The sequence below is a fragment of the Lepidochelys kempii genome, chromosome 9, assembly GCF_965140285.1.
Source record: "Lepidochelys kempii isolate rLepKem1 chromosome 9, rLepKem1.hap1, whole genome shotgun sequence".
Classification (NCBI taxonomy): Eukaryota; Metazoa; Chordata; order Testudines; family Cheloniidae; genus Lepidochelys; species Lepidochelys kempii.
The window spans coordinates 23,712,569-23,734,779 of NC_136388.1; the positions used below are offsets into that span (position 1 = coordinate 23,712,569).

General features: G+C 39.0%; 1 protein-coding gene across 3 annotated transcripts in view; it reads right to left on the bottom strand.

Annotated features, from left to right (window-relative positions):
• RSRC1 (arginine and serine rich coiled-coil 1) overlaps positions 1–22,211 on the bottom strand; it is a 366,646-nt gene that overhangs the window by 329,686 nt on the left and 14,749 nt on the right. For all 3 annotated transcript variants that reach the window (XM_073359563.1, XM_073359564.1, XM_073359565.1), the window contains exon 3: positions 17,672–17,797. In XM_073359563.1, the coding sequence (XP_073215664.1) occupies positions 17,672–17,797 (126 nt within the window). The remainder of the gene's footprint in view (positions 1–17,671; positions 17,798–22,211) is intronic.

A 22,211-nucleotide genomic window follows, 5' to 3' on the forward strand; every position in this document is an offset into this window, starting at 1 on the left:
CATTATCACGGTTGGTTTCAGAGTAGCAGCCATGTTAGTCTGTATCCGCAAAAAGAAAAATTATCAAGGCTGTAACATTCAATATTTTCATTCCACATGTGTTGCAATACAAAGAAACACCTGCCTTCAATACACCATTAGTTCCATTAATAAAAATGTTTTTTAGATAATTTACACAATTTATACTTTAATTATACATAGTACCTTTCAGTCAGCATTCCTCATGCCCATACTAGCCCACGCCATCTCAGCATTGATTGTGAAAGCAAAGGAGGAAAAGAACATAATCCCTTCACTCAAGATCATTCAAGGTGTTACAGACTCAGAAGTGGGTATTCCCTAAAGTCAGAGGTCAGATTCGGATTATGCGAATCACTGGCTGTCTAATTAACAGTACCTTAAATTGAAGGCAGGTTGTCTTAAATGAAAGCAGATTTGCAAATTACAGAAAAAAATCATGAAATAAGATTACAGAAATGAACACATCCGGAGATACTTAAAAAGTATTGGTAGACAGGCAATTCTTCTGTTACAAAGTATGGAAACATTACCTACAGTACAACAGAAAATTCCCTTCTAGCCTAAAGATGTGTTTCTTCATTTGAAGGCGGTCTTTCAGGTCCCAATAAAGAGTGTCCACAAAATCATTCACCCTTGCCCCCTTATGCATAGTTAAATCTAAACATCAATCCATGCCTTTGGTGAAAAATAAAGAAGGCTTAATCCAGACAAACATTGGTGGCTGACTGCACAGGATCAAAGGTGCAATTTATTCATATTGGATAACATTTGTTTGTATGAATGGTCCTTTACACCTACCTGTGCCTTGCATCGGAGGCAGTCTGGAGAGAGAGCATGGGCAGGACAGCCAAACAGCAGTCTCCTGTACTATATATTGCAGAAGAGGGCTGTGCTCCAGGCCTGAACAGGCCATGCTTAGAGAAGAATTGGGATGGCCATATCACCCCATTTGGAATTGCAATGTAGCACTGGCTGCTAGTCCCGTTTATAGAGTAGAGTAGAGTAGCAGCTTCAGAAGACTTGCTCTGAAGCCCATTGTCTAAATCCCACTCTCTGCCCACAGGTTGGGAGAGGAATTCCATTCCCCTCAATCCCTTCTGAATTGCATTAACAAAGCATGAATACTCTACCTTTGCATGGAAAAAGTGAATTTATTCCACAAAAATCTATGTAAAGAAGCTAAGATGTTTAGAACCAAACTATACATCATATAGCCAGTTGTAACCACCCATCACACAACCAAACTAAAAAAAGCACTAATCTGACACATGAGAACTATTCAGAGAAAACTGACTAAGCTAAGCAGTCTGGTGTCAATGCTTAAACTAAATGAAGTGGAAGTTCTGTAGAAAAAATAGTAACTGATCATTAAAGACTAGCTCATAACACAACACAAAAAGGGGCTGAATGAAAGGTTGTAATGAGCAACCTTATCTTGGGCACCTCCTGACTCCCAAGTGAGTGTGCCACCTTTGTATTCCAAAAAAAATATGTTAAAAGAAAATTATCACACACATATACAGTGCAGAATATTTATTAGTATATCAATAACCAAAAGTGAACTACAATCATCAAAATTTCTGAATATATTTGGCAATGTATCATCCTAGTTATGTTTCCACTTTCATTGCAAACGAGCGAACAATGTGATCTCTCTAACATTCATGTGAATTAGTGAGTTTTTAATGTGTGTTTAATTATAGTCAGTTTGTAAATCCCTCTGTACAGAGACTGACACTACAATGTTTTATCAAGCTTTAGTTGTCTCCTAACAGTCTGACAGAAGATATTAATAATTTGATGCATTGTAAATATCTCCCCCATATAATCCTACTAATTCCTGCCCCTCTACATTACTTCTCATTCTCGAGTCCCTGCAGTGCTGATACCATGGCATACCAGAGGAACCAAAAGGAAGAGTAGGGAGGGCTGTGGGTAAGAGGATATTACCTGTGGGTTGCGGCTTCAAGAGGGACTGTGCTGTACAGCTTGAGTTGGGGTGAAGGAAAACCTGTGTCTCACCACAGAGTCATGAGTACTTAATAGGCTCCCTTGTTGGTGCTGCCTCAACTCCCCAGCCCACTAAGACAGCAGCACTGTGGAAGGCCCGTTCATGCAATGATGCCTCAGTACCAAGGAACGAGGCTCACCATCACAACCGCTGGCCATCTGCACAATGTGCTTTTACACTCACACACACATAGGCCCCATCACAACCATACTAACCCCCTAATTCCCATTCAAGTCCTCCTCTCTCCACATCCCTACTTATCTCCCTTACTCAGCCACATCAACAGCACTGTGGGCTGGCCTGTAGGTTAGTCAGGCTACAGCAAATTAATGTTTTGGGGGATGGAGGAAGACCAGACTTTAGCAGGGATGTAAAGGCACAAGAGAGAGTCAAAGGTCTGGGTGGGAAGACCTTTGCAGACAGCATGGGGTGTGGGAAAGCTCAGTGCCTGGGCACTAAGGCAGCAGAGCATGAAGGGCTTCCTCAGTTCCCCATTTCACCAATGCAGCAGTGCCATGGGAGCCCCCTGACAAAGTAATGGTATGGTACATGCATGTACACGGCTTCCTCACTATGGCTGCCTTGGTGTGCACAAGAGCTAAGGCATCAGCACCAGGAAAACCCTTCAAACACAGATGCCTTAGCAGAAGCCACTCCTAGAGCCCTGGCAGTTTCACCCTTCCTCTATACTCCCCCTCCCCACCATGTGTGTGTGTGTGTGTCTCTCTCTCTCTCACACACACACACACACACCCCTACCTCTTAACCCTTCATACCATGCCAATTCTGCCTGCCTCTACTTCCCAGCTCTCCTCCAGGGCCCCCAGAGTCTCCTTTCTCTGACAAAGTTCATTCCTTACTCTTCAGCCTGTCTCCTTCGCTCACCAGGAGCATGTGCAAAGCACAGCTAGAGAATCAATGAGGCAGATTGGTAGTACTTGAAATTAGAAGCCTGAGAGAATTGAGCAGTCCCATCAGATAATCCTGGCAAAAAATTAATTAGGTTACCCTAAATAAGGAAAATAACTTTTTAATTTTAAAATTTCATAGGTGACCTATTTCATGAGATATCATTACTTTGTGTGCATAGGGGTGAAGTTTGGAGTTAGCGAAACCAGAAGAAATGAGAGGAAACCAATAGAAAATTTAAGAAAGAAAACATTCTGAAGTGTTTTCTCAGCAGAAGTTAATGAATATTTTACCAACAAATTTTTAAAAATTTAAATTGTCCTTTGAAGAGCTATTGTCCTTTCCCTCATTTGGAAAATAGATTGAAGCCATTTGTGTGAAATAAAGGGAATTTAGTCTTGCTTTAAGCACAAATCCCAAAGCAACATCATCTATGGAGTTGCTACTGATGCCTCAATTATATCTGTATCAGTAACAGTATTACAATAACGCCGACAAACACAAACTTAATATTAGGTATGAAGCAACAAATGAGAGCAACAAAGACAAAATGAGAGAAAAGAAAATGAGAAGAAGTGATGGTACAAAAATAAATTCTGAAACTGAATCCAATCATTCATTATCTTTTTTAGTTTTAAGGATAAATTATACTTTTTAAAAAGTTTTAAGTTGGCATGGGATAATATCACCATTCTAGAGATTCAAATGTATAGATAATCCCACTCCCTGGGCTAATGGAAATTAGGTATTTGAGATAAATGATTATCTTGTTATTACCTATGCATGTTTAAAACACCTGTTTTATGTTGATCTGTGGAGCCGCCTTCATAACAATTACCTAAAAGTGTACTTCCTCCTTTCATTATTAAAGATATGAGCATGATGGTGGTCAAATTACTGAAAGGGAGGGACATAAAAAAAGGTTCAAAAGGACAAAGTCATCCTAGAATGAAGTGGGTGGTACACTGGATGCTTCAAATTAATGAAGCAACTCTCCACAAAAAAAGTCTAGTTCAATTTTTTTTTTCTGGTTTTCCAACTGCTTTCTCCAGATGAAACATCATAAAAATTCTGCAAACAAATGTCACGTTAGACATATATGAAGTTATGCTTAAACCTCATTCTTTAAATATGGCACCTGGAGTGCTGATAAAATTAAAAATACAATTAGAATCATTACTTAGCAGAACTCGGCAATAAGCGAACAGCACTTATGCATTCATATGATTTAGCTTTTTTATATCAATGAAAGGCATCAAAGCAGCTGTCACTAGCAGCTATCTGGCCTTATTGATAACTTAAGAGCCCTTGGCTTTGCTTTATGAAGTTTAATTTCCCAAAGCGGTCAATTAGATCTTGGTAATATCCTCATTGGTGGATTATTGCTCAAGGATATTGTGTAAGCTTTTGATTCACCTCTTTATTGTTTCACTGCATTCACGCAAAGTTTTTTTATTTCCTTTGAGGGACTCAATGATGATAGCTAAAAAGTGTTTTGTTTTGTTTTGTTTTTTTTAAGAAAGAGACTATTAGTAATGTAACTCTAATGCAATTGCCAAGTCCAAAAGAGAAATATTACATGTTGTTAGTTTATTGATGGAAACAGAACAAAACATGGTCTGACCTTACCATCTACAAACGATGTAAGGCTCCACGAACAAGTTCAATAATGTGAATTCAACCAGCTTCTCCCCTGCCCACAGTTCTGTATTTGAAGTGGAATGTAAAATGTCCTCAAGTACTTTACTTAAATATGTATGTTTTGAAGTACCTAACCAAGCTTTGTAATCTTATATTCCATCCTCCACCTGCACAAAGACAATGTTTACTCGGGTCCCTTATTATGTGGCTCTGCATAGTTAATGATATGTGACAGTGTTAAACTATCTAGAAAGCAGAGTTTAAAAAAAATATAAAGGAGAATCTGAATGAGTAAATCACAATTTTCAAAGCACAAATCCAGCAGTTAAAGCAAGTCAAACAATAAAAAAGAGAGGACAAGTGTTCTAAGAAATATTTAAATAAAGCAACACTGCTTGATCTTACCTAAGACTTCTATCAGTTTCTACAAGTGGAAAGACACAATAACTACCACAAAAAAAATTAGTGCTCTTCTGTTAAATGCATGTGGCATGACCAAAATACATAATAGTGCGGTAGGTTTTAATGGCATGAATTTGGGATGACTGCATTGCTGTTTCAATGCTTTTGTTTAATGCCCCAATTCATGCCACTAAAACCTTTACCCCACATCCACTGCACATCCACCACAAACACACATAAAATGACCCAGACTGTCTGCAGACTGCAGATAGAAAGGAATGGTATAACAAAAGGCAAAACACAGTATCAACAGAGTCTGCTCAGGCTACTTGACAGTACTGCCATATAGGTCCACTAACAGAAAATGTGAATGAAAAACTTTTAAGATGCCATATAGGTCATCTTAAAAGTTTTTCATTCACATTTTCTGTTAGTGCTATCATTGCATACTTAGCTGATGGTTCAGAATCTTTACTTAAGGAAAATCAAATCATTCTCTAAAAGAAGACGTAAGTATTTGTGCATAAGACGATGGAACATTTTAATCAATGGAATCCTGAAGGGGATTTTATTTTCCAAAAAGCCTAAGATCTGTAATAAAGTGCTGTACTATTATTGTTTGCGTTGGCTATTAATAAATGTTTGAAAGAAAAGATGGGCTTGATCTTGCTCAGTCAACAGCAAGACTTCCAATGACTTCAGTGGGTGCAGGATGAAGCCCTTTACTTGTGTTTGAAGCAGTAGAGAGTTTTCAAAAGTAGTGCTTAAAACAAAACAAACACACTTTCTGGTAATTCTAGCAATAACATCTTACTTTATGTGACTCATAATTCTGGCAATGCATTTTAAAGATTATCCTCTAAACCTAGTGCTATCTTGCATACCTGAATAGCCAGTATACTGCGTGGGTGGAGTTCTCCAGAATTTAGTATTTTTAATTCCTTGACCTTTTTCACATTGTACTTCTTTGCAAAATAAGGAGACCACATCCTTTCAGGATCCAAACGTTCTAAACTAAAAAGAATTCTGACAAATCACGGTTGACCTTGAATTAATTCTAGTTTACAATGCCAGGACAGCAGAAAGTTCAATCAACATCCATCTTGTTTTTAACCTAAAAATAAATGACAATTTTCTGAAACTATCCACAGCAAGTAGTCTCCTTTCCACCTGCTTAAAATAGCATGCACTCGTTTCAACATTAAATCAGTTAAAGAGGAAAATTTGTAATCAAAGTGTAAAGTATTTTCAAATAAAAGTCCTGGGCAGAAAATATTTTTCACTGGTAATCCAGAAACACCAACATTACCAACCTTGATCATTTTTAGAAGGTCTCATCTATTAGGTACATAGATCTGTAATTGTCAAAGAACCTAAAAACTGAACTGAATTCAAAAATATTTCATGACAGCAGCTTTCAATTTCAGGTAACAGTGGAAGCCAAAAATGCTTGGCAGGCAATAAAAACCAACTCACAGATTTAAACACAATTACAGTACAGTACTCTATAATCACTGGATTGCATGAAATCAAGGAATAAGGTTTAGGATCCTTTGTTTTACTGTGTTTAAAGCCCTATGAATTCAAAGATTTAAATTAGGAGATTTGATGTATAAGAAAAACCAGTTATTTTCTATTAACCTGGAAAAACAATTGTAATAAACTCAAGACATAGGTTAATACTCCATGCACATATAAATTATACATATTTTAGTTCCTCCATCCTAGAGAAGCATAATACTCTAATAAGAACTATCCTAATATCCACCCAGCAATAATTTCAAGCTGATATTATTCTCATTCCCCTGAATAATATCCATACTACAGGGTCATTTTCCTTCTCATATTCAATATCATGCATGCTTGTATCAAGATTCCTTTCTTCATATCCTGTCACAGTATCAATCACTGCCTCCTGTCCACTCAATCCACTTTTGATTTATCAGCCGCCGTCTTTCTGGACTCCATAACTCGACCCAAACCATTTTAACAAGACAATGACAAATAGCACCCAGTATCACATCAACCTGTTCCACTTAGTAAACTAAGAAACAGTAACTGTGACATCTCTGCATAAGTATTCCATTCTATTCCCCAGACTTATGTATATTAATGAGGAGATGGTATTTGAAATGCTTCTTCCATATCAGCATCTAATATGATCAAATTAGGAAATGGGATGATTTATTAAATTTTGTAGAGCTGAAATATTTCTTTCTATCACTATATGTGTGGTTTCAGAAAGTGAGCTGTTGCTTTCAATTTTTCTACTGAGGATGTGCCTGCATTTCACAGACGCATTATTGTCTTTAAAAAGATTGCAAGAAGGCAAAATGTTATTAAGCAAATGCTCAGTAAAACAAACTAAATCGGTTTTAAATTTCCTAATTTAATGTAAATCATGGTTGTTTTGCTGAAATTCAGTTTGTGATCTTATTAATTCATATTTGCATCATACTATCTTGCTGTAGGACAGTTTTAAATTTATAGCATTGCTTGTCAGCCTTACTTCTTGACTCTTAAGATGCATCTGACATAAAATAAATAATTGCAATATGCACATATTTTCTTATGTTCTGAGATAAAGTAAGAAAAATCCATTTAGGATAGAAAAACATAATACCTACGCAAAATATTAAAAATAACTGAAACAGGATTTAACTTTACAATTATTTTGAGAATACTGTACTTGATGCTTCAAGTGCTTTACATGTTCAAAGCTCTGTACATCATTTATTATTAACCCTTACAAAACTCGCGTCAGAAATATTATAAAAAACATGTTATTCTGGCCATACTTTCGCTGACATGCTCATTAATTTGAGAGCACAAAGTACTCTAATGTTGTTGGAGGCTGGGGAGAGAAAAGAAAAGACTGATAATGAGCTAATGAAATACAGCTTACAGACTCTATATCACTGTTTCAAATCCAGGCCAGGTAAGTAAGAACTGAAACAGTTAACAGCTCTTCAGTCTCCAATATGAAATGAGGCTTGTGGTCTCAGTCCACTTCCCAGTGGAAAAATCACTACAATTGCTCACCCTTAAAGGTGATTCCTCCTGATCAAAGGAGAGGTACACTGGCAAATGGATGACACACAGTGGTCTAGGAAAGCTTGTGCTTTCCTTGCCACATCCCAAGCTGTATCTATTCAATGATTAAATATACTGCAGCTCTTATGTTTGTCAATGTACCACCTTTCACAAGCAATAGGTCAAAAAATAAAAGGATAGTGTGAACTTTAATGTTCTAATATAACTTCGCTGCTTGTGTCACATTTGTTCATTTTGTTGACTTTTAATCAAAACCTGAAATATCTGAAAGAGTTTTGAATCTTGTTAATGAAAAGATGAGAGATGCCTCAACTTACTGACCAAGTATTACATTTATTTTGGAACAGTTTGAGAAGCTATGTCTACCACAGAGGAGACCCAGGTTCAAGTCCTTGATATCAGTACTTAAACCACCAAACAGAGATTGTGAGCAAAATGGATACAGAACACTTATTCTAGGGATCATTAATCCTTGTGTTGCTCAGTTGTAACGTTTGATGAACAACAATAAGCCATGCTAGGGAACACATTAGTAAGCTACTATACATATGCCTTGAGTACATTTTCAGCTTCACGCCTTCAGCCACTGAAAAAGTGCATCAAAAGGTAATGCACGTTCTGGCAGTTTACTACTATTAGAATATTCAATATTTGTTTCCTCCGTTATGTCTTGTGGCAATGAGTTCCACACACTAACTGTGTGAAAATGTGTACTCCTGTTAAGAGTATTTCTTGTCTAACTTTCTTTTAAGATTTTTTTTGCTTTTTTCATATATAAGGTTTTCTGGACAATGTGGAACTTCCTCTCTTCTCCAGAAGCCCCGATGCCCTTTCAGCAGCAGTTTTGGTTCCAAAGTCACTTTTAACTACCATTCTACTTTTAAAAAGAAAAAAAAAAAAGAGTACTAAACAGGTCCTACTTCACAATATGGAGTGAGTAAAAATAACTTAATGTCTGTAACAGCTGCTATTAAAGGACAAATTAGCACTTTGGTAGTTAAGTAGTAGTTTTGAAGCTTTCACTTTTTTCTAATAGCCTTTCCCTCATCCCCAGTGGCTATGTTCAGTGCAGCCTCATTAGAGTCAAAGCTCTCTCTTATATATAGTACTACCACTCAGTCTTTTTGGCTTAATCTGTCCTTCCTGTGGAGTTTATAGCCAGGTCCCATTTGTCTTTGGTCATTGCACCATTTTTCAGTAATGTTCAATATGTCAAGGTCCTCTTCCATTTTTATTTCATTCTTTATCTGACATCCCATTACTTTTCCTGAATTTAACTCTGATCCCAACCTGCCCTTCCTCAAGTTCAACTGTAATTTCTGTCCTATCCTTTACTAGGAAATAAGTGATACTTTTGTTTTATAACACACATATCTCATGTTCTTGTTGGACTAGAGTGCTCCCCAGCACCCACTATCTTCCCTCCAGCTCCAGAATCAAACTGGAAAAAGAGTAGGTGGTGATAATCACTCAGGCTCTGCCCAGAGCACCAGCTCCACCCACAACATTACTCATGACCTGTTCACACCACATTACTTCTCCTTTCCTAACCATGACCCTCTCCATCTCATCTCTCTGTACCCTCTCCATTTCTTGGTGGAGGAGGAAGAGAAAAGCAGGGAAAAGGGAGACAATAGGGGAAAGAAGCAAGGTAGCAAAGAGGGGTCCTGGAGTCAAATCCTCTCCCTCGACTTCTGAGTAGCTGACAGCATAGGCTGTAGGAGAAGGTAATGGGAGAAAAGCCCCAGTATTCAATCCTGGCCAACAAGAGCAACAGTAATCACTACCAGATGGCTCTCTCTTCTCCACTGGAAAGCTGTGCACTGGCTCCGCACTGCTGTCTCATGTTCTGCAGCAGCTGCCTGCAGTAGCTCAGGAGCAGTGGCCATTCACGGTGGCCATTCACAGCTGACATTGTGGGAAGGAGGTAAAGCAAGATGTCAGTGGACTCAGAGAGGTAACAGTACAGCAGCGGTTCTCAAACTGTAGGTCAGGACCCCAAAGTGGGTTGCAACCCCATTTTAATGGCGTCACCAGGGTTGGCTTATAGTTGCTGGGGCCCAGAACCAAAGCCAAAGCCCCACCACCCAGGACCAAAGCCAGAGGCCTTTATCCTTGGGCAGCAGGGTTAAGTTACAGGCTCCCCTCCCTGGGGCTGAAGCCCTTGGACTTTGCTTCCCCCAACCCCACATGGGGCCGTGGAGCTCAGGCTTCGGTCCCTCATTCTGGGGTGTTATTAATTTTTGTTGTCAGAAGGGGGTCGCAGTGCAATGAAATTTGAGACCCTCTGCAATACAGAATATGGGAACATACCAGCCCAATTCAAGTCCTGTCCAGCTCTTAGTTAAGTAATTTTCCAAAAATCTTTTCAATTTCTGTGCTAGTAATCTGAGCCCATCCCTTGAAGACAAGTTAGAGGTCTTCAAGTCACCAGGGCCCGATGAAATACATCCTAGAATACTCAAAGAGCTGACTGAGGATGTATCTGAGTCATTAGTGATTATCTTAAAAAAGTCATGGAAGATGAGAAAGATTCCAGAGGACAGGAAAAGGGCAAATATAGTGCCAATCTACAAAATGGGAAATAAGGCCAACTTCAGTACCCAGAAAGATAATGGAGCAAATTAAGCAATTTGTGACAATAGTGTGATAAGTAACAGTCAGCATGGATTTGTCAAGAACAAATTGTGTCAAACCAGCCGAATAGCTTTCTTTGACAGGGTAACAGGCCTTGTGGATAGAGAGGGAAGCACATGATCTGGTGTATCTTGACTTTAGTAAGGTTTTTGATACTATCTCACATGACCTTCTCATAAGCAAACTAGGGAAATACAACCTAGATGGAGCTCCTGTAAGGTGGGTGCATAACTGGTTGGAAAACCATTCCCAGAGAGTAGTTATCAGTGGTTCACAGTCAAGCTGGAGGGGCATCTCGAGTGGGGTCCTGCAGGGATCAGTTCTGGGTCCGGTTCTGTTCAATGTTTTCATCAGTGATTTAAATAATGGCATAGAGAGTACACTTATAAAGTTTGCGGATGATACCAAGCTGGGACAGGTTGGAAGACTGAATTAAAATTCAAAATGATTGGGACAAACTGGAGAAATGGTCTGAAGTAAACAGGATGAAATTCTAAGGACAAATGTAAAGTACTCCACTTAGGAAGGACCAATCAATGGCACACATACAAAATGGGAAATGATTGCCTAGGAATGCGTATTGCAGAAAGAGGTATTGGGGTCATAGTGGATCACAAGCTAAATATGAGTCAACAGTGTAACACTATTGCCAAAAAAAAAAAAGCAAACATCGTTCTGGGATGTATTAGCAGAAGTGTAGTAAGCAAGACTCGAGAAGTAATCCTTCCACTCTACTCCGTTCTGATTAGGCCTCAATTGGAGTATTGTGTTCAGTTCTGGGCACCACATTTTAGGAAAGATGTGGATATATTGGAGAAAGTCTAGAGAAGAGCAACAAAAATAACTGAAGGTCTAGAAAACATGACCTATGGGGGAAGATTGAAAAAATTGGGTTTGTTTAGTCTGGAGAAGACTAAGGGGGGAAACATAATAAGTTTTCAAGTACGTAAAAGATTGTTATAAGGAGGAGGGAGAAAAATTGTTCTTCTTAACCTCTGAGGATAGGACAAGAAACAATGGGCTTAAATAGCAGCAAGGTCAGTTTAGGTTGGACATTAGAAAAACTTCCTAACTCTCAAGGTGGTTAATCACTAGAATAAATTGCCTAGGGAGGTTGTAGAATCTCCATCATTGGAGATTTTTTAGGAGCAGGTTAGACAAACACAGGTCAGATATAGCCTAAATAATACTTAGTCCTGCCATGAGTGCAGGGGACTGGACTAGAACTAGATGACCTCTCAATGTCCCATCCAGTCCTACAATTCTATGATCTAGTCCTCATCCTTTTCCCAAAAAAATCCTTAATACCTACAAAATGTAAATACTTCCTCTTTACACCATCTTCTCCTGTGCATTGAGACCCTGAAGTTCTCTGTCAAAATAGGAAAATAAAGTAGTCATGAAAGCTCAGGTTTGACTCCTGGTGTATAGTGACTGGATTACACAATTTTACCAAATTTCAGCAACACCTGTATGAAGCTGGAGAAACTTAATACTGACATGATCAAAAAAAATAAAATTAGAGGTGAACTCTATGGGTAATATTTTCCATTAAAAAAACCTCATAAAATCCTCTGCACTTCATTAGATTACATTCATTTCTCACAGTGCTCAGTTATTGTGTCTATCTCCCTTTCAAGAACTCAAATGGAGGATAACAAAATAGCATGGAAAGATGTTCCTTCCTCAAGTGCTCAAAAGTGGTACCCACACTCAAAGTACGAAAAATTTGAGAGAGAAGAGGCTATGCAGGATAAACCTTTCAAGAAACAAAGCAAAAAGGTTACATGTATTTCATGAGCCTAGTTGCTCTCTTATTCAACAAAAAATAGGGTTTGTTACAGCAAGTGTCATCACATGATGCTTATATGGTACTATAAAGCAAACAGGTCACCTTATGAACATAGCTTGTCATGAGAATGTACGTACTTATTAATGGAGACAGAGAAGTCTAATATTCTGAATCAGATGTGATTTAATACACACACACACTCCCCACCCACCCACCCAACCCCCTTTCTAAACTCACTCGGGCCCCACATTGCAACAACTTGCTCCAGGAATAAGATGGGGTGTGAGTGTGACTCTTACCAGAACTGCTCCAAGTGTTAGTTAGGAACATGGGAGGTAGAGAGGGAAGTCATCTAAAAAACACAAAGAGCAATACACAGTGCTGGGCGAGCTGCCTCTTCAGACTCCCAACCCAGAAAACTAAAGACATTTTAACTCCAGTCCTCCATGTTCCACTACCAGGACATCAACAGACATGCCTACAAGAGTTATTTTTAAGCTAATAGCAACTGTCTTTGTGCACCTTTTGTTACTGCTATAAAAACTCACCAGATGGCAGTTAGCTCTGTTTTGCTGAGAAATCCTATGCATAAATTCATCTTAGAATACAAGATGCTTATATAACCAGAAGGTTCTCTCTTTTATTGAAGCCTTCAACACATTTCTGATGTCAGCTTCTAATGTTCTTTGGTTATGATTTGCCAACTTCGCTCCTCACCTTTGCAGAATCCTTGCTCTCCTTCTTCCACTCACAACTCCACACTTTGTTCCAAGTGTGGGAAGTGGTGCAGACAGCCTCTATATACCTACAAGAAACTGGTAAGGTGTACTAAACAACTGCTCAATCACTTTGCTTTTGCATTGATCCCTTCTTCCACACTCCTTATTCAGTTTATTTCGATTGTAAAATCAGGTTCCTTATCTGACATCAAAAGCACCACATGCATCACAGGCTCTCTATAAATAAATATTCACTTTAGCCTTCAGCATCTAGTTTTTGAATCAGATGTAAAATATACATTGACTCATGAACAAAAGTTAATGACAGCCAGCTTTGGAATTATGGTAGCTGTACGAGATACTCACAGAGGAGTCTTATTCAGCAATGACCTCAGAACTACAAATCCCTAAGCCACTGGACTTCAGGTGCACTAGACAGATTTTGAGATGGGAAAGTAGCATTGGGGTATGAAATATGTTGCATTGTTATAACTACCATTAGCACCAATGAATAAGGAAGACTTAACAGAACTCTGGTGCTACTAGCAGCTTTCTAGTCACAGAAAAATCACAGAATAGCAGCAGCTGCAGAAAGGCACTGGTGACAGAAAAAGAGAGGAGTGGGGAAAGAAAAAAGCTATCAGAAAGGAATAAAAAGAGGTGCAAATCCCTGGTATGTATCTACTGTTAGCAGTTTCTAATTTCTTTTTTAAAAAATGTTAGAAAATTCTACTACTCACCTTACCATTAATATACTGTATGATTGTTCATCATTTAGCTAATTTGAGCACCTCTTAACTGAAACAGAACTTGGCTGATTATTTTAAATAACTGTTATAACTTTGAAACAGAGGAAATCCAGAGTACAAAATCCAGAATGAGAAAATAACTTTACTGTGTAATTAGAAGGCCAGATCCTGCAGTCCTCCAACTCAGCCAGAGAACATAAGAGGAGACCCATGGATGTACATATGCATTCAAACTCCACAAGCTATTATTGGGGATTGAACCTGAATCTTTAAGCACCAAGAGCACAACCCCCATTACCACCAGAGCATAACTCCATTAGCAGTAAGTAGCAAGCTACTCATGATCACAGCCCAGACCCTAAATGATCCTACACTGTATTATATATAGTATACACCAAATTTCACAAGGAAAAAACAAAAAAGCTAAGTTAAAACACTTCCCCAAAATTAAGTTTATAATGGAAATGCCAGCAGATTCTGCTTTAAAGCTGTTGTGTAACTATTTTAAAAAATTAAGTGCTGAATGCCCCCAAATAAAGTAGGTACAAAGAGGCAAGCACTGTAACGGATTCTAAATATAACCTTCTGTTCATTTCAAACACCCCAATGAAATCAGACCACACAGCTCTTATCATAGCAGAGTCTAGCTATCTGGGTCAAGTCAATTATGTTTTTGAATAATCTTGCAAAGTTTTACAAGGTTCTGTATGTTTTTTGCTATTTTATTTAGAATATACTTTTAATCCTTGCAAGGAAAAACAAAAAAACAAAAAAAAACAGTAACTGACATAACTCCTCCCCAGAAATGAGCCTAATCCATTTAATGGTAGCTGTAACATCACAGTATGGTGCATACTAGGAAATCAGAGGGGAGCAGCAAGTGTGACCTCATGAGCTTTACTTGTAAGTGTTCAGTGTGCTAAATGCCCTTGTCCCTTTGCAGTTTAGGATACTTCTTGTACCTATTTACTTAAAAAAATGCTTGAGATTAGTAATTAAAAGTGAACTACTGTACACCAATGCTTCCATAATTATGTAAAATTTATACTGTTGTAAACACCATACATTTCATAAATAAGTAACATTTTGTACCATGGGACTAACTACCAAAAGCTCAAATAATTTAGTCTATTAGTCTTACTTTGAGTATTTAAATATTACCTGGTATTTATATTTAATTACACTAAAACCCTCAACTCTGTAAATTACTGTGTAGCTCCTTTATTCCCTAAAATTCAGTATCTGGTTTACTAAATATACTTTCATTTGCACCTTATGCTTTTGCCATTTAATTATTTTACACCCAATTTTTTGTAAACTTAGAGCCAAATCAGCAAACATTTATGCAAAAGTATTCCCATTGAGTTCAACAGCTGCTATTGTGATTGCATGGTTATTGTCAAGGTCCATTTGGAGAACCAATCAAGCTGCTTAAATAACCAAAATGTTCCTACACATGTTCCAAAGAAACAAGTATCCAGACAACAGTTATAATGCACGTACGAACAATGATGGTGAAAGAAATTTAGAAAACAATTCTCCTAATCAGGTATATTTAAAAGTAAAACATCACTTAGAATCATAGAATCATAGAATATCAGGGTTGGAAGGGACCCCAGAAGGTCATCTAGTCCAACCCCCTGCTCGAAGCAGGACCAATTCCCAGTTAAATCATCCCAGCCAGGGCTTTGTCAAGCCTGACCTTAAAAACCTCTAAGGAAGGAGATTCTACCACCTCCCTAGGTAACGCATTCCAGTGTTTCACCACCCTCATAGTGAAAATTAATAAACTTAAATGAACATCACTTGAATAAACATCACTTTATTCAAAAATTCAGAATTGGATGCCTCACCTGTCTGGTAGTTATCATTCAGTAACAGGACATAGGCCCGTAAATTCAATAGAGAGTGACTAAAACAATGACGTTGATAGCCATTGATAATAAACATATTTTTCAGAGGATACACATTGAAATAAGAGTACGAAACTTATTTTTTTAAAGTTAACAAAAAAAATTAAAACATGCTATAATACTCTTTGAAACCTTCTACTTCTAGAGTTAACACACGGATATGCTTTTAGAACATAGTCAGCTTTTTAATAACAACTCTGCTTGTTATTATCAAAAACACCTATTAGTCACAAACAGATTTACCAAAAAAGCTATAGCTTTCCACACCACATATGTCTGCAAATCTTAGTTCTATATACATCTGAACATGAAACATCAGAAATTTGCATAGTCTATAAACACTCTCTTTTTGAGTGGACCATGGATGGGAGAGAAAAGAAGAGCAATTAGGGCTGGTCTATGACAAGCCAATAATACACAGAGACCTCACATAAAGCCACTATTTACCTGGTTCAGGAATACAGAAAACCACCCATCTGTGGACAGGCAAGGAATTTTCAGATTGTTCCAGTTAAGCCAGTCTAAGGCTCTTTTTAGCTGTCCTTTGCATCTGACCAGCCAAATGCACAGTATGTACTTCATCTTCTCATCTAAGGCCATGTCTACACTTACCGGGGATAGACGCTGCTGTGATCGATGCAGCAGGGGGTCAACGACCCGCTAAATCAACCGCAGAGCACTCTCCAGTCAACTCCAGTACTCCACCAAAATGAGAGCAGCGCAGTGTACATGCTGCAGTAAGTCGACCTAAGCTACATCGATTCACGTAGCTGGAGTAGCATAACTTAGGTCGACTTACCCCGGTAGTGTAGACAAGGCCTAAGTGTTCCCCAATTTGAATTTTTAAGTTACAGGGAATTTGAAATGACATGCCAGTTTGATGGCTAGCATATCCCAAACTCCATAGCTCTCTGGACACTAAGGATACCCGGGAGAGTCCAACAGACATAACCACTACACACATGGCTTGTATAAGATATAACCACTGGAGAGTAAGCTAATTTCACATGGTGAGACGGGAGAAAGACCAGAAATGGAATTCTGCAGTCCCAGAGAAAAAACTGTCAATTAATAAGAATAAGGCTCTATTTATAATACTGCAGAGAGCCCTTTTGGAAGAAAAGCTCTCTCAAACCAAAAGAATTTCCCCTTTTATTTGAAGTTTTCAAAAAAGCAATCTTCATCTTTACTGACATTGATTTTAGAAGGTTCCTTCCTTCTGTCTTAAAGGTTTGGTTTCTCTAAAATGTTTTATATTGCATTTCACAGGCTATTGGTACTCCAGGATGATGTTTTTAGAAGCTTAATTTGACAAAAAACACTGAATTTTGAAAAGAAATTATATGACAAACTGATTAAATAATTCTCATTTTAATTTTTTTAAAATTTTTCAAGAAAAAGCACAACTATATTAACTTAAAAGGCCTTTATCTTATGTCTACAGTTTTAAAAAAATGGCCAAGGCAGCATATATTCAAAGAGCAGATAGCTATCATCTAGCTTCCAGCACTGATTTAACAACTACTTAGAATTCTCTCTCTATGACATACTATAGCTTAATTAGAATTTAGTTAAAATCTATGGTTATTTATCAAAATAGGTTTTTAGAATTTTTCATTTGAAATCTAAAATATTAATTTGCTTTTAGAACATTTGAAACAATCAGCAACAAATCATTTAATACTTTAAAAGGAATCTATGGTAACATAGTATGTCTTAGTAAAAGTACGGGGGAAATCGATTAAAAAACTGAAAACATGACTATTTGATTATTACTTTTTCCTGGGGAGAAGTAAGGCAGGAGAAAATGAAAACAATCATACCTTCTTGTTCTACTCTTTGATCTTGATCTCTGAGACCTATAGGATTTTCCTCGGCCCCTTGATCGACTACGACTGCGTTTTCTTTTGGATCCATATGAAGAGCTACTGCTGGATCGATGTCTGCGTCTGAAATAACAATGTGTTATTAGCACACTCCTGCTTTTAAAAAACACCTATCAATGTTAGTTTAAAAGGGACATTCAAATAATCTATTATTCATTTTTATTACAACAGCACCTAGAGGCCCCAGCTGAGATCAGGGTCCCATTGTGCTAGGCACGGTACATACAAATAGTAAAGAGACAGTTCTTTCCTCACAGACCTTACACTCTAAGTATGCAAGACAGACAAAAGAGCGGGAGGACAGGTGAAGTGACGTGCCCAAGGTCATGCAACTAGTCAATGGCAAAGCCAGGAACAGAACATAGTCCAAAGCCCAATTTACTGGATTGTGCCTCTCTGTATAAATATAAAGTTAAACACACATTTAGGACTACATCCCATAGCAAGATATATGTAGGTCTAAGGATCAACTGCATGGAATATGTTGCAGGATCGGAGACTAAGGTTGCAATGGTAAAAATAAAATTCAGGACATATAAAGTTATGTTTGCCACAACCACACTGCACATAGTTTTTCAGCCACATTGCCTTTCTGCAGTATTTTCTATCTTGTTCTTGTTATATGCATAACTTAATATATTTATGTTATCTTAACTTTTGTAATGGGTAACCTTAATTTTGCATTTATGTATGCTTTTTGAATTTACATTTCCTGATAATATTATTGGGCAATTTAAAGTATCATTTCTATCATCACAGTTAGAACTTGAAGTTTCCTCCATAATGAGGTGAATGGAGTAGAGAAGGATGGCATTCACTTCAGTTATTTATTTCAGTTTATAAAAATGTATCTTTCCAATAATGTATGTACATGTTTAACACATGGGAAAACTCTTAGAAAAAAGCAATAATAAATAGAAACTACCCCCATAACAAGGATCCTCACAAATTCCACATTTCAGAACATACAACTCTTACAAACTCCACCAAAATGCTCATCCTTCCCAATCCAAATCCTGGGAGAAGAGGTGAGACTTGTTCTGGAGACTGCATAAGGGAAACAAATGTCAGAGTAGAGAACCCCTCATTCAGATGACCCTCCACCTCACAATTAACCTAGTGACTGTTATGCCCCTCAGTTGAGCTACCATATTCTGCACTAGTTGATATGCGAGTAGTATTAATATGTAGCCCATATAGAAGCATTGCTATAATCCATTCTCTAGATGACAGAAACATGTATCACTGTGGACGTGCACCTTTCCAAAAGAAGAAAGGTTACTTCCTGTCCAAGTGTGGATACTAAAAAACAAACACCACACCTTGTACCTGGAAATTGAGAAGCAAGTGAATAGGGATTCAATTTTGTCACAGTAAAATTATGCATAATTTACAGCACAGTCACAATAAAAAACAGATACTTTTGTGTTATGGTCACTGCAACCTTCTGGACGCAACTGCTGTGCGTTAAGAATTCAATGTCATCCTCTTAAAAACAGGATTAGATCAAAGCGAACAAACTATTAATCCAGTGATTCTCAAACTGTGGGTCGGGACCCCAAAGTGGGTCGCAACCCTATTTTACGGGGGTCACCAGGTCTGGCTTAGACTTGCTTGGGCCCCGGACCAAAACCCAAGCCCAAGGGCTTCAGCCCTGGGCAGCAGGGCTAAGTTTACAGGTCCCCTGCCTGGGGCTATAACCCTTGGGCTTCAGCTTTGGCACCCCAGCCAAGGGCAGTGGGGCTTTGTTTTCCGCTCCTGGGGTTCTGAAGTAATTTTTGTTATCAGAAGGGGGTCGCGGTGCAATGAAGTTTGAGAACCCCGCATTAATCAGTGCTCAAATTGTGGTGGGATATGAGAGGGCCTCTCCCTCATCTGTTCCTCCTTCCACTTTGACTCATCCACCCCACCCCGCTGACCCTTCTCCCCAGTGCAGAACTCCTAGATGGGACAGGGCTGGGTCTTCGCCCCCCACTCATGTCCCAAATCCCTTGTGGTGACAGCTCCTGTTATCTACCTCCTTTCCCACTGGTAGATCCCCAAGTCCTCAATCCCCATTCCTGCAGTCTTTGACTCATCTCTTGTCCTAGCCCTTCACTGCGGCCTGTTGCCCAGGCTCAACATTTCACTGATGGATCTCAGGCTCCGAGGTGCTTCTCTGGGGAAAAGTCTCTTCATCCAGTTGCTTGGTGGAGACTGGTTCAAACCACCCATGGGAGATCCCAACCTGACCATTCCTCATCTGGTGACAGGGTGGGGAGAGAGACTGGGCAAGCTCAGAGGAGAGTGGGCTGTGGGAGGTCAAGAACCAGGGAACCTACAAGGGGGAAGGAAGACTGAGAACAGCAACGGTCACCACATGGGACCCGGGGATGAGGAAGGCAAAGACCCAACCCTGCCCCATCTAGGAACTCTGCACTGGGGAGAGGAGTGTGGGGGATGAGTTATAATGGAAGGAGGGGACAGAGAGGGGTTTGACACAGGGGTAGACATGAGTGGAGCAGGGGAGCTCTGAGCTATTGAACAGCTTAAAAGCAGGGTGAAAAGTAGACATGGTGTAAGCAGTAACGGCAGGTAGAAGAGATGCTGTTGTGGGTGCAAAATGGGAGTTAGGAGTAAGGGAGGAGACAGGAGCAGAAGGTGGGGGTTAACTGATAAGGGAAGAGGCGGCAATTAGTGTTAGGGGAGGATACATAGCAGAAGGCAAGGAGTAAGGTAGGGGAGGAGATAACTGATCAAAGCAAAGTAATGAACTGCTCATGTACATCCTACTGTCACTCATTAACAGTTTGTTCGTTTGCTTTGATCAGCTGCCACATATTAACAGTTTGTTCGTTCACTTTGATCTAGTCCCATTACAAAGAAGATTATATCAAAGCGAACGAACAAACTGTTAATGCACCGCAGCAGGGCCCATATAAATGGTTCTGTACAGTGGTGAGCTTTTACAATGGAGCTGAAATAAATGGCAAAATTCACAGGTTCTCTGACGAGCTGTGACCACGGTGACAGAATTACATCCCTACAAATAAGAAACCAAATGGATCCATAAACAAGGGCAGACTACCTCCATACGAACAGCTAACATCACCACTGTTTCTTCCAGTCCCTTCTCCTAATTTATCCACATAACCACAATCTTTTCTGGTTGAGTTACAGTCAGCTGACCTTCATCCAAGCCCAAAACCCAGCAAGACATTGTGTCAACCAATCAACTACAAACAGCTGGATCCAATGAAATACAAACATGTAGAGCTGTGTGTGTTCTCTGCCTACTGGAGACATCACAACCCATATTACCTCAACCTCTTTTTCCCCTCAATGACCACACATCGGCTTAAAAGAAGCGAGCACAAGAAGAGAATCTTGGTAATATACAAGGGTATTTACAGAGCACCTATCAGGATAACCATTTATTACTGCACAAAAATTAAAAAACATAGCAAAGACTGCTTAGTGGGCAGTCAGCAGAGATTTTAAATTAGAGTTAGTCCTATTTGAAGAGCTGTTGCTTTTGAACATGCTATTTAGTTTCCTTCCATCCTGGTTCTCTGAATAATGCTACGGTGAAGGTGTGTCTTGCATAACTATCAACTTCTACCTGTACTTCATCAACTTCTATCCTCTGCTTTTTACTAGCATACAGAGTATCTCCTTTAATAAATCCTCCTCTAATGGATAATGTCTGTCGGAATGTGCTTCCATGCAGCTGTCAACTTTCCCCCAGCCCTTAGTTTAAGAACTCCTCTACAATCTTTTTAATTTTACATGCCAGCAATCTGGTTCTGTTTTGGTTCAGGTAGAGCCCATCCTTCTTGTATAGGCTCCTCCTTTCCCAAAAGGTTCCTCAGTTCTTAATAAACCTAAATCCTTCCTCCCAACACTATTGTCTAATCCATGCACAGAGACCCTGCAGCTCTGCCTGTCTAACTGGCCATGTACATGGAACTGAAAGCACTTCAGAGAACACTACCATCCAGGACTTTAATCTCTTACCTAACAGCCTACATTTGGCCTCCAGGAACTCTCTCCAACCTTTCCTACTTCTCTTACTGACTGCTGCTATTCGATTTTTAAGGGTCATGCTTGATTCATCCCTGACCCTGAGGTGTAATACCATCTTAACGGTCAGGTGCAAATGCCCTAAACAGAAAGTGAGGCAAAAGTGATAGCTAGATCCTCAAAGCAAACGCTTTGGTCTTTTCTGGATTCAATTTAAGTATGCTGGTCTTCATCCAGACTCCAGTCTCCCTCAAGCTCTGTTTTATCTGTGAGATATCCGTGTCTGCACTAGACGAAAGAGATTCATAAAGCTGCATCTCATCAGCATATTTTTGGCATCGAAGCTCATGTCATCTTACTATGTCCCCTAAGGGCTCTATGCAGATGCTAAGCAGGAGCAGAAAAAAGAACTAGGCCTAAAGGATTCCACATATCTAGGCTTATGGGGAAATACAGGACTTCCCCATCATGACTT